A 13,183-nucleotide genomic window follows, 5' to 3' on the forward strand; every position below is an offset into this window, starting at 1 on the left:
CTCCTCATCAAATCAAAATGGGTTAATAGGAAATAAACCCAAATTATAACACTACCTTCCCCTACCTCTCTTTTCTCCCCAGGATGAACTTCATTCACGAATTCTCTACTTCCTCCCCACTGCACTGATGGAGGATGGGGAATGGGGATTGTGGTCAGTTGACCCCATGTTATTTCTGCTGCTCCTTCCCCCTCACACTCTGCTCTGCTCCAGTGTGAGGTCTCCCCCTACGGGAGACAGTCCTCCATGAACTCTTCCAACACAAGTCCTTCCAGGGGCTGCAGTTTTTCATTAATTGTTCCAGCATGGGTCCCCACAGGTTCTTCCAGGAAGCTTGGCCTAGCGTGGGCTCCCATAGGGTCACAGCCTCCTTCAGGTATCCACAAGCTCCACCATGGGGCCCTCCAGGGGCTGCAGGTGGATCTCTGCTCCCCTGGGGAGCTTCATGGGCTGTAAGAGCACGGCCTGCTACACCATGGTGTTCATCATGGGCTGCAGGGCAATCTCTGCACTGGCACCTGAAGCATCTCCTGCTCCTCCTTCAGTGACCTTGAGTCTGCAGAGCTGTTTCTCTCCCACGTTCTCACTTCTCTCTGGCTGTTGTGCAGCAACTTTTGGCCCTTCAAAAATCTTATCCCAGAGGCACTACCACAGTCACTGATGGGCTCAGCCTTGGTCAGGAGCAGGTCCATCCTGGAGCTAGCTGGCATTGCCTCTGTTGGACATGGGGAGCCCTTCCCACTCCCCACTACCAAAACCTGGCCATATAAACCTAATAGAGAGGGTTATTCCATTTTTACAGAGGACTATTTTATTTTTTCAGGCCCAACTGGGAAGCAGCTACAAGGACCACCAAATGGGCTGAGTAGTCTACCAACAGATGAATCAAAAGCTCTGATAGCTGTCTGCCCCAGTATTAACTGCCCTTTTTTCAAAACCTTCAGGAAGACTACGTTGCTAGAGAACACTGCTTCTATACTCCAGCCCTTGCACTGGCTACCCATTAGCCCTAAGTTCAATTTTAAGCCACATCAATTTTAATATTATTTCTTTCCTATCCTGCCATGTACCACCTTGTTGCTTTGGGACCACAAAATATAACACTGCATAGTTTCACAGCAGCTAAAACCCACCAGGGCTGGTTCAGGATTGCTGTCCTTTCCCTCTTGCTGTGCAATCACAGGCTGGAGAGCTGACTTATTTCCTCTCATGAAGACAAAACAGGCAGCAGGGGCTGCACCAGTCTCCACCTCAGCTGGTTCCAGCTGACACAGAACAACCCCCCTGCCCTCTGGCTGCAGCACAGCCATCATTTCAGCTTTCAGCACAAGCTTCTTTTTAAAAGTCCTGCAAAGTCCAACAAAACCCGTTCCCAGATATACATTACCTACACTCCAATAAGGTAAGCCAGTATCACTGTGTATGCTACAAGGACAGCAATTGTAACACAACAACTCGCTCTGTTTACAAAACATTTAGTGCCCTTTTGATAGCAAAATATGCTACAAATATTTCCACAATTAACAGGACAGCAATGCCATTAAAATTTAAAGTGTGGTAAAACCACGTTAATCATATCTTATATTCCGACACAAGATAATTTCTTGCCCGTACAATCACAGCATTTTAAAATAGAGCAGCATATTAGAATTGCCAGAAACCTCATCCCACAAGTTTTGCTTCTCTCTATAAACCTGCACAATTTTACAGTAAACCAATTTCTACATACTTCAGAGCTTAAGGATATTATTCTAAAAAACAGTACTTAGATTCTCCACACATTAAAAGACTAGTTTATGAGCATGACAAAAGAAATACAACTTCAGAGACTGAGACTTCGCTGAACCATCCCCTGACTCCTGTCACATTCTTGTACAATTGCACACAACTTTGTGGCATTTCAAATTCAGGATTACCTGAAGTATTATCTGCTGAAAGCTATACAACAGTTCTATTACCTATGAGGTGACTGTACCAATTTTCTCATCCCACTGTACCTATGTCATACTCTTACACTTTAATGAATGACAAATTTCTGTGTTTTACACTCTACAATTAGACATCAGCTTAAAAACCATGTATCTCTTCATGAAGCACATCTGTTTTGCTTTTCCAAGATTTGTTTAGCTGCAATATTCTGCAGTGTGCCTTGCTGAGTATGCTTTTGAGCTCCAGACAAAAGCACTATATATTCAGCTGAAATAATGAAAAAAGACAAAGTCAGTTAGCAAATACTAACTTTCATGAAAAATGCCTGATAGGTCATTAAAGGGAGAAAATAAGCTTGAAGTAGATTTTCAGTTAAAAAAAGATAAAACTAACTGAAAACATGCAAATTACAATAGATATAAAGCAGTATTTTGTTACATCCAAGTATCATACCTGTGTGAAGTACTTTCCATCTTGTTTCAGGACTTTCATTGAGAGGTCAAGAATCAACCGTAGAAATTCCCATGTGGAATCTGCATATGGGCAATGATTGAAAAACAGAACAGCACATTATTGGCTTGTTTACTTATTACATATTCAAGACTTGCAAAGTTGAAAAGAAAAATGAAGCCCACATTTAAAAAAAACAAATGCAAACCATACACAATGGCAATGATGGCAGGAGTATTGTTTTTTATTCACAGAAATTTTCCTGAAGTTTCCAATAAATAACACAGTGAGGAAAATTTACTGGAGTATGAACTCCAAATACTTCTCAAGAGCTACATGAGTTTATATTTTTCTGGAACAAGAGATTAAAAACAGTGCTAGGCACTTGCTAGTCTTTTCTATTAAAAAAAAAATAAACAGTTGTCTTTTTTTCTCAGATCTGCTTTTTAAATTGTAAAAAATAAAAGCATTTATGCAGCAGACTATTATGCAGCAGAAAGACCAAAATGTGAAAATTCTGAGAAGCAAATAAATTAGAGGACTTACCTTCTTCTGGAGATGTGGAGATTGGAACAGCTGTCAGATCATTAATTACATAATCAAACATTCTTCCTTCTTTGGCATACCTCTTCAGTACAGGAATACAGTCTTCAATTAGAACCTGTAAGAATGAAACACTGTTACTAGTCCTAAAAAAAGCCTAAAAATGACCACGTAAAAGGAACAAATGTGGATTTACAGAAATTAGGAGGAAAAAAAATTACAAAATAAGTGCATATTTAATTCTAGGCTTTCCTTTCAACTTTTCACATCATATAGAAAGGAGGAACTTTGTAGGAATTATGACAATGAAAACACAAGCATTCCAGGACTGAAGTTCCTAGATCTGTGACCACTGTTCTTTCTACCAAATGCTGACAACACTTAACAGTTCCAACATGTGAGTTAAATAAGACATTTGTATGAAAGGGCCACTGATTTCCATGGAGTAGCATGTGACTTCTCTGGAGGTTTTTTTGTGAGTTTTTATTAGCTAGCTCCTGTAAGCTAATAGCTGTGACAACATCTAAGGGCCAGTAATGAAAACAGAAACATGTCAGATCACACCTGGGCTCATTTGTAAGTGATGTCAGATGCACCACAAAGAACTCAACTGCAGGGATGCATGACATCTGTTGGGGTTCTTATTTTAATATAAAAGCAGTATAATATTAAGGGATTTTGCCTGTAAATTAAAATAATTCTTAAATGTGTATTACAAATTCAGCTATTTTCAACAGTATAGAACAACTAAGAAACACATTTCTTCTCTCTTCTTAACAGTTTAAGCAATGATGTTAAACACAACATTCTTACTGCTATCTCTTCTTTATTTCTAAATTATAGCAAATGTTCTCCCATTTCACATTCCTTAAAAGCTACATATGCAATTAATTTTAGAAGTCTAAAGATGGAGAGTTAAAATACTTCTAACATAAACTTCAGTTATTAAAATATGCAAGTGTCATACAAAAGGAAAAAAAGCTTCCCAAACCTAAGTCAGAAGACTTGCCCCAAAAACTTTGCCATAGCTGTCCTTCCAGACTAGGTCTATGTGTATTTGAAATATGACTTGTAATGAAAGACGAACAAAACATTACCTGGTAGCAGTCTCCTTTCAGATTGTCTAACACATCTCCGCACGTTTTCCGCATGTGTTTTTTACACCCGTCAATCACCATTTGGTCAATGTTTGAAGTTTGTCAAGGCATCATAAATTCCAGAAATAACAGAGCTAAGAGTTTCTACCTCTTCAGAAACCACAAAGAGGCATTCACAAAGAAATAATTAAATGTGTCTGTATACTGCAATAATCAACCTTATGTACCATCACATGGATTATGTACTGGTACATACATAGATCTGTACTTCAGATTCAATTAGAGGATCACATAGTGCTTCTTTTTGGTTTTAACCAGCATTTTTGATCCCTTAGGTTATCCTTACTGTGAAAGCCTGAAATGTGAATTGTAAGACTACTGAAAACTCCATGAAGCTAAACTAGGTAAAGATTTTAACCTACATTTCTATAACAATTATTTTTAGTCTCAGCAAGTAGATCTCAAAATCTAGGATGATCAACATTTCATATGGCTAACAGTGATTTATGCAACAAACTATAGCAACTACAGAATGTTGAAAACTTGATTTGTATTGGTATTTTTAAAACAGGGTTGGTCAATTCATCAATACAGTTCATCAAGTCCTGACATTTCTATTGATTAAGTTTTTTTGCTTCTAGGCACTATTTTTTTAGGTGTTTCTTTAGGAAAACAGACACACTCAAGAAGGCAGAAGTGAGCCCAAACTTGACAAACCTGTCTTCTGTTATTAGAGAAAGCATCAGTTGATGACAAAGGCATTGCTTTCCAGCCTTATGCAAACTGCTACTGAGAGTTATGGTACGGATTGGGAACCTGAAAGCAGGTGTTGCATTATGATGCACAAACATGTAGCCACTGGGTCTCTCTAAGCTGACAAAGATTTCACTTTAGACCCTATCTCCTCACATGAATCAGAAGGTGACAGGTAACTATGCTCAGTGCTAAGGTATCAGCAGAAAGCCCAGGTTGATATGAACAACTGGGCATTTGTCAAAGGATATCTCTACCATAGTAACCATCTTTGGCTTCAGTTTGACTATCTCATATAGTATACCTCCATCACCACCTCCTAGGATTAGCACTTCTTTCCCAGTGTAATCTTCCTTTCCACTGCCCATTATGGCTTGAGTATATGCCAGGTCACTTTCTGCCAGATCTGAATGGAAGGAAGAATTGGACAGCATTATTAAATCTTCAGTTGTTCCCATTAACTGGTATCATTCCAGAGGTGATACAATACAGACCAAAGCAAGAACACCAACAGAAACAACCTGGCTCTCAGAGACAGTCCAAGTAATGAGATTCTTCTCAGAATCCCACACAGGATTTCTCCAGTTCTCCACATGAGCCCAGCAATGGCCACCTCAGCATTGAGAAGTACTGTGTGCCAAGAGAAAAAGTAGCAGAGCAAAACCATCGGTCTTTGTAACTTGATGATCACACTTCACACTTCAGTGGGTTTTTATCTCAGACTCATCCTGCAAGAGATAGATCTGGAAATTTTTGAAAATGCATTGTGGACCCCAGCTAAAAAGAGCAACCTAGATGCACACCAGTGGATCCCTGCACAGAAACAAACATGACCATTAACACACAGGTGCTGAAGGGCCCTACAGCTTGCCTGCTGCCAGTTTTAGCTTCAAAGCAGACAGTAACACTCCCAAGATGCAACAAGGGCCAAGATCCACACTAGCAGGGCCAAGCTTTGTGCAGCAGCCCATTGTGGCATATCCTGTCACTCCGCCTGGCAATCACCACCTCATTTATGAATGCACAATAACAAAATGAGACAAAGTATTATTTCAAAATCCCATGGAAGGGAAATAAGTAATGGCATACTTCCCTTCCTGCAAGATACATTGTCATAATGTTCAAGCAAAACCTCGACCCTATATTAAACTCTGATAAAAATTTCTGGCTAGAATAATTGAATATCCAATTCAATAATTTCTAATACAATTCTATCTGGATTAGAAAATACCTTGCTAATGAATTCAATAACAGTGCTTTTCAGCTGCCATCTGCACAGAAGCCCTCTTGACAGTTGCAGAAAGCTAATTGAATTGTTAGAGGTACTTCCAATGATTTCAAAAAGCTGCATTTCAATTTCTTAATTACTCTGCCATTAGAGTGAAGATAGGTATTCTATCCCTGGACAGCAACGTCCTTCATTTACCAGAGTCAGTCCTTTTCAACATCATAACTAAGAGATTTTACAAAGCATAGTCCTTTACTGCCTAGATTTTCCAGCAAACTCCAGATTTTCCAGCAGTCTCCAGCTTTAATGAATAGCAGTCCACCTTCTCCTAAGTCCACTTCCAAAAATACAAAGGTCAGCAGGCACAGAGTACCACATCTAAAAATACTCCCATAAAGGTTGGGTCACTATTTTGATTAACTTATGAGTTCAAGTTCTATTATTTGTTCACCAATAAAGCAGCTCAATGGTTTGAGATACAGCTGTCCTATACCTCACCAAGCAGGAAGCTCCCTTAGAGAATCAAGGGAGCAGCAGGATTATACACACACACTCCAAGTATCACTTCATGTTTCCTTAAAACTCCACTGTGTTTTGAAGACTGACAAAGTACCTTGTTTTACTGTCCAAGAGAAGGTCTCAGAAGGTTGGACTGGCAACAAACAGAAAGGCTCATATAAAAGAATGGAGTAGAGCAAGCTCTGCTATAGAACACCCTCTTCTATTCTCCCAGGCCACTTTCTGCAGCAAAGATACTAACTGTAAAATTTTATTTTTTTTAAACTCTATTTTACACTGGTCAGCCTGATTAACATTCTTAATATACAGGAACAGATATATGTGTACATGCACAAACAGTTTCCAGCATCTGAACCACTACCCTTAGACATCTATTAAAACTGCCATAGCAAGACTGAAAAAAACATTTCTGACATTTTCATACCAGAGATCCTTAAATGAGATGATACTTACTAACATCCCCACTGAGAATAAGAATATTCCCAAATTGTTTTGAATGCAGAATTTTAATATTCTGAAAAGGTGAATCTTCATCATAAACAACTTCATCTATGTCATACTCCACCAGGCGCCCATCAGCTGTGGGCCAGTATCTATCAATAACACCTCCTCTCAAAATGGCTGGCAACCTGAAAAAAATAACATGAAAGAAGATTACAAAAATTTGGAATGTTTATTTTAAAAAAATCACTTTAAACATACTGTGGATTCACCATAATAAATAACAGAGATATGAAATCTACCAGTCATAAATTAAACATATGTAACTTGCTAAGGGACAGGTAGTACACATGGTCCTTTTTTATGTACAACTTCTACAATGTACTTGTGAATTTCTCTCTATTCTAAGAGATGGAATTTACATAATGAATGAGCCTCTGTAGAAGAATCAGCTCATGACTAGAAATTAATACAATACAAAAACAATGCAGGCAAAAAAACATGACAAAACCTCTTCCCATCTTCAGTTCAGTTAAGAATGACATTTCTCTGAGATTAAGCAGATCTCATTATGACACTATACTGAGATACACTTTAACACATAGAGAAACAAAAAAAAAACTATTACAACGCTTCAAACTGTGCTGGATCAGCCTGCAGTACATAACTACAATCCTTGATATCACTCCATAATCTGCATTACTTTTTAAAAGTGGTCCAAGTATCTGCTAAGATTGTTTTGGGTATGTTGTTTGCGGGTTTTAGGATTTTTTTTTTTAATTCCATAGAGATGTACCTTTGTCAAACCAGCATTTCACCTGTAAAGACAAACTACCTTTGAAATGACAGCAAACAACCAAAGAGATTGCATTTAGGCAAAACATGCAGACACAGAGTTCATCAGATCTCCCACACCTACTTCAAAGAATTAAAGGGTTTTTCTTCCAGGAGACAGTAGTAGAAGATCAGATCCAACAAGCTTCTTCTAAATTCCCTAGTGATTCCCAATCAATGTTCCAGAAACACTTCCTACCCGCAGCGAGCCACCAGATGGCGGCACACAGTGGGAGCAAGAGCAACCCTGCCTTGCAACAAAAAGACATGAGAAACTTCTCCAGCTACATTCATCCTACTGCAGCTGCATGTGCGCAGCTGGCACCAAAAAAAAACAATGCAAGATGCAAAACAAATTAAAAAGAACCCAAAAAAAAAACCCATTAAAAAACCCACAAACCAAAAACAAGAAAAAAAAAAAAAAAAAAAGACATTGAGGAGCACGTGACAAGACCCATGCCTGATACACTGTTCTAGGAGGTTCATCTCCCCATACTAAGGTAAACACAAGATCTATACCATTCCAGGCAGACAATGTCCTGACCTGTTTAAGAAATTCCTATCACAGGGATTCAACTCCCTTTATCATTTCAGCATCAAAACTGCCTCAGAAAGCTTCTCCTCCATAAGCACAAATGCAAGATCATCTCTGTTCATACACTGTGCACCTTTTATGAGGCTTTCCCAGGTTGAAGTAACAAGATAATTACTCTTTTTTACATACAACTGTTAAACAGAAGTAACACTATACAAGTATAATACCACTTTTCAAATTACTACTGTTTTGCTTGTGCCCACTCATAACCTTCAATCTACTTTCTGCCATAGTACTGCTTAAATGTTGTCCTATTTTGTAGTTCGCTCCTTGGCTTTACTGAGCCTTGCTGATTTCAAACTTGCTTTTTACTTTTCTTGACCCACTTTCACTTTTATGTTCCTTCAAGCACCTGATGCACTTTCTACCATGTGCATGTCTAGAGTAAGTGCTCCCTGGCATCAAGGCATCAGGCGCTACCAGACAGCCACCACAAAGACAACAAGCTACTTCCAGTATGAAAGTTACTTCAGCACCAGGCCATGAGCTGCAATCTGAGTCCTTAAATTTTAAGACATAGCCTTGAATTTAAATAATACAAACTGACAAAGGGCTTGCCAAGTCTCCATCCTTAAGTTTAATGATAAAAATTTGCTCAAAAACATAGCTACCTTCTTGGCAGGTCCCTAAACCACACATATCCACGGCGAGCACCATGATGCACAGCAGAGGCAGAGATGTGACAAAGAGCTGCAGAAAACCTTGCCAGGGCAATGTTTCCTCTGTGGGCTTGAGCTCCATTTTAGCTCTAATCCTCATCCCTGGTCCCTGTGCCAGAGCTGCACTGCAGCTCTATCCCCACCTGCCCAAGTCTTTTGCCAATCCTTGATATTCAGCTTGTGCTTAGAGTTGCCTCAGTACTGCAGCCCAGCCTGGTAGCCACAGGGCTGGGTCTGATCCTGGTCACCATCACCAGCTCACCTTCTCCATGAGCTCTGGGATGTGGCCCATAGGGTACAGTTTATGCCCTGGCCTATTCCTCTGCCACCCTTGGCTGCCCAGCTCTTTCAGAGCAGTCTGCTCCTTCTTCCACATTGCATTTTCTCTATTTCAGGCAATCCTCGCAAGAAACAAAAAAAAAAATCCCATTCACACCTTCATACTCCTGGCTATTCACTGCATTACAGCAAAGCCTAACTTGCTTATTCTCTTAGTAACTATGCAGACAAGCCACATACAGAAGTAGAGGTACAAGCTTACCTTTTCACCCTTTTTATGTTACCATGAATCAACTCTTTCATTCTTTCTTCTACTTTGTTTAGAAGCTGCAAAAAATAGCAAACAAGAGGTAGAATTTGTAGATCAGCACTTAATGCAAAATATCTGTTAAATTAGCCTACTTGGAAGTCAATAAAGCAACACCTGCTATGAAAAGGCTTTGAAATGTAACACTAGAAGCCCATGAGTAACTAGGTGGCCTCCTCAGCCTTGTTACTAGCAAGAATGTGCACATTTCAGCAGCTGTCATCACTGCATTTAGCTGTTCTCCAGGACACATCCAAAGAGGGAACATGAGAACTCTTCACAATTCCATTCCTGCTAGAGTAGTGGCCTCCTCCCCTGCAATATCCCATGTCTAGAGCCTTCATGCCAGGGAAGATGAAGTTGTTTTTCTCCATGGGCCAAAAGAATGAGTATGGAGGCTTCCCATCTCTCAGAACAGAGAATACAAAGAAATCTCACACTAATACACCAGGCTGCAGGCTGAGCATCTCATGTCCTCCCTCACTGCCCTGGGTAGCTGAAGAGACCCAAGCCCTAACCAAGGCTGCTGTATTTTCACAACTATTGCAAAGAACACGAGGCCCTGTACTTGCAGAGGAGTGTGTGCATTCAAGCACTCACATGTGTGCAAAACTTCAACAGGTGCTACTGTTCCTCATCTATGAGCATCCAGGTTTGAACCTACTTCAATATTTTCAATCTTTTACCATGATAGACTTTGACAGACCTGACAAAAAAGGAATTCCCCATACAGTTAGGTAATCCTAGTAAGGTAAGCAACACTCGTACCTGATCCACTTCTTCTCTTCCTTTCATGTCATCGTTGTAGCTCTGCAGATCCACCAACACCAGTCCATGAGGGTGAATTCTCAAATTGGCAAAACTGCAACAGAGACAGTGATGACAAATTTATTATCAAAAATCAGTATGGAAAGAAAATCTAAAGCAATTTATATTAAAATTCAGAATGAGTGTATTTTCCCCAGCATCCGTAACTGTCGGCAGTGCCAGCTCAAGTCTTCCTCTGCAAGTGACAAAGAGCAAACAAAGTTGCAAGAACTTGCCTATCACTACACAACTTATAAAACCAGTAGGAAGCAAGGCAATGAAACAGGGTGTTTAAGCCACAACAACAATCGTACAATGAGAATACACTGCTTGCTAGTCTACAGGCCTGCTGGAACAGGTGTGTTGGCCTAAGCTTTTTAATTGAAAACAAACCTTAAGAAAACAGCAGGACACTTTCCTTCCTCTGCATTTTCCTTTTCACTTCTGAAGGTGTGTCTCTGTTTTGTTTTCTAGGCAGGGTGGTTGTTGTTTTAATTTTTTTATCGTAACTATTCAGAGACACTGATCACATTCAAAGCTAAATAAAAATCCGTAAGTGAAAAACAATAAGCATCCTGGAGCAAACCACAGCTTTGACTGGCAAAGAAATTGCAGCAGCAAACTCTCATTGATGAATACACATGCAAAGTCAACAAAACTCCTACTGTATATTTACTACAGAAATATTTAAAAGACCAAAGAGCAAGGCCTCACCATGCTAAGTACATTAGGTGAACAAATAGTGAATCTCCAAAAATTTATCCTCATTTGCAATGAGGAAAACAAGAACTAAGGGCAGTGGGGAAGGACACAAGAAAACAGTGTAGCACAGGCAATATCCTTCACATTCTAGGGAGGAGAGAAGACAAAAAGAAACAGAAAGGCTACAAAGGAAGTGGAGCAGAAAAACATACCCCAGAAAAAAGAAAAGCAGAAGAGGGGATGAGAACAGGAATGGCTGAACAAAGAAAGGGTGTTCAGGGATAGAAATGCACTAGTACAACACAGAAACCTCAGATAAACCTGTATCATTCTCTGAACGCTCCATTCTCTGACTGTCTTCTCTTATCACCCCACTCAGCCCCAAAGAAAAACACAAACCAACTCTTCTTATGACAAAGTTTACATGACCTTTCATCTCCTCACCTCTCCCACCTTTTCCATCTCTTCCAGAGTCCCTTTTGCAAACTGTCAGCCTCAATAGGAACACCACCTCCCCCAAGGTGCTGGGACCTTCAGCCCTCAGCTGTAGTCAGAGACAAAACCCTGAATATTGTGTGTTATCTGAAGATAACTTCTGGTAACTGTAAAACAATCAAATTATGAAACTGACTGAAGCAATTCAAGAATAAAAACACCTTGCTGGCTTTGGAATGGCAGTGATCTGTAGCTCTCATGTGTTACTACTGTCACCCAGTTCTCTTCAGAGGTTGGGTCTGGGCAGTCTGAGTCTTTCCGCAAGACTCTGCAGACAGTTCCTTTTCCCAGGAAGAAAAGGCATTTCCATTTACTACACGCATGCACACCCGGAGCATGCAGACTGTCATACCTTGGAGCAGCCCTCCATCCATCCCAGAGCTTCCCCACTAGGTGTCCTCCGACACAGAGTTTTGGTGAGGAAACACAAAAGCCTACCAGGATTCTGTTTACATGAGGGTTTGGGGTTTTTTAACGGAGAGAAGGACAAAAGAGTAGAATTTAGAAGATGGAAGTACTGGTCACTCCAGCAGGTTTTGGACATGACCATTCACAGTGAAGAGAGTGAAGTCCATAGGCCCTCAGAGCTGTGGCACTACAGACAGAAAAATGTATATGCAGCTCATAAGACAGCTCTGATTCCCTGAAAACTGGCATGGTGTCAAATATTTTCACTGTTAGAAAAACTTTTTATCAGTTTGTTTCCATATTCTGGGAGTTGCTGTTGGCACAAATGAGCAACAGATTGACTGCCCTGTGACTCCAGTTCTCTTTTAAATTAATTTCCTACAAGAATCACACAGCTGTCATAAGATTTGACAGCTGACATCTTCCCTTTCCCTGTGTCTCCATGAGAGCCTCAGGAGGGGATATTCCTGCCCCTGCTTTGAGGTGGGAAGCAAGAAAGGCAAAGAGAAGAGTTGCTCTGAAAGTACAGCCACACAACTTCAGATTTGGAACACAGAGACAACAGCCTGCAGAACCATCCATTTCATTCAATTGTAACCTCTAGCAGAATAGAAGGGTCCTGACACCTGGGGCAAGGGGGAAGAGATGAAAGGCAGGCAGCAGGCTGTGTAATGGGACTAAATTTCAAGTTCCAACAGCTTCCAAGTTTCTGGCCAATATTCTCAGCTAGTTTATGGTAAAAAAACTTGGATGAAATTCAAAGTTCTCAACACTAATACAGGTCCAGGTTGGTTATACCTCGGCTATAAGTTATCCAGATGAAAACAGACACCTAAAATAAGCTAAAATGCCAGCAAAGATTTAAGCACACAGCCAACAGTACAGTCAGTATTAAGCAGTATTAATGCAGTAGTGGTAGGTAAAAGCTCAACTCACAAAAAGTTACTAGCTTCAGTCAGCAGGCAGCAAAGGTTATGCTGGCTTTCGTCACTTTACATTTTTCTGCTTGGCAGAACATATATGAACGCAGGTTTTTATCAGCAGCTGCTCTTTTAATATGTGGAAGAGGGTTCCTTAAAACAATGAGAATAGTTTCTATTATCTATATATGAATATACAGGAAAGATTACTTTAGAA

The 13,183-nt window shown here is 40.1% G+C and overlaps 1 protein-coding gene across 2 annotated transcripts in view; it reads right to left on the reverse strand.

The window, feature by feature from the left end:
• Positions 1-13,183, reverse strand: part of SMS (spermine synthase) — a 43,498-nt gene that overhangs the window by 12,061 nt on the left and 18,254 nt on the right. For both annotated transcript variants that reach the window (XM_084201215.1, XM_084201216.1), the window contains 7 exons: positions 10,403-10,496; positions 9,590-9,654; positions 6,973-7,148; positions 5,022-5,178; positions 4,020-4,107; positions 2,926-3,040; positions 2,383-2,462 (listed from right to left, as the gene is read on the reverse strand). In XM_084201215.1, the coding sequence (XP_084057341.1) occupies positions 2,383-2,462; positions 2,926-3,040; positions 4,020-4,107; positions 5,022-5,178; positions 6,973-7,148; positions 9,590-9,654; positions 10,403-10,496 (775 nt within the window). The remainder of the gene's footprint in view (positions 1-2,382; positions 2,463-2,925; positions 3,041-4,019; positions 4,108-5,021; positions 5,179-6,972; positions 7,149-9,589; positions 9,655-10,402; positions 10,497-13,183) is intronic.

This window comes from Fringilla coelebs (assembly GCF_963513975.1).
Source record: "Fringilla coelebs genome assembly, chromosome: 2".
NCBI lineage: Eukaryota > Metazoa > Chordata > Aves > Passeriformes > Fringillidae > Fringilla > Fringilla coelebs.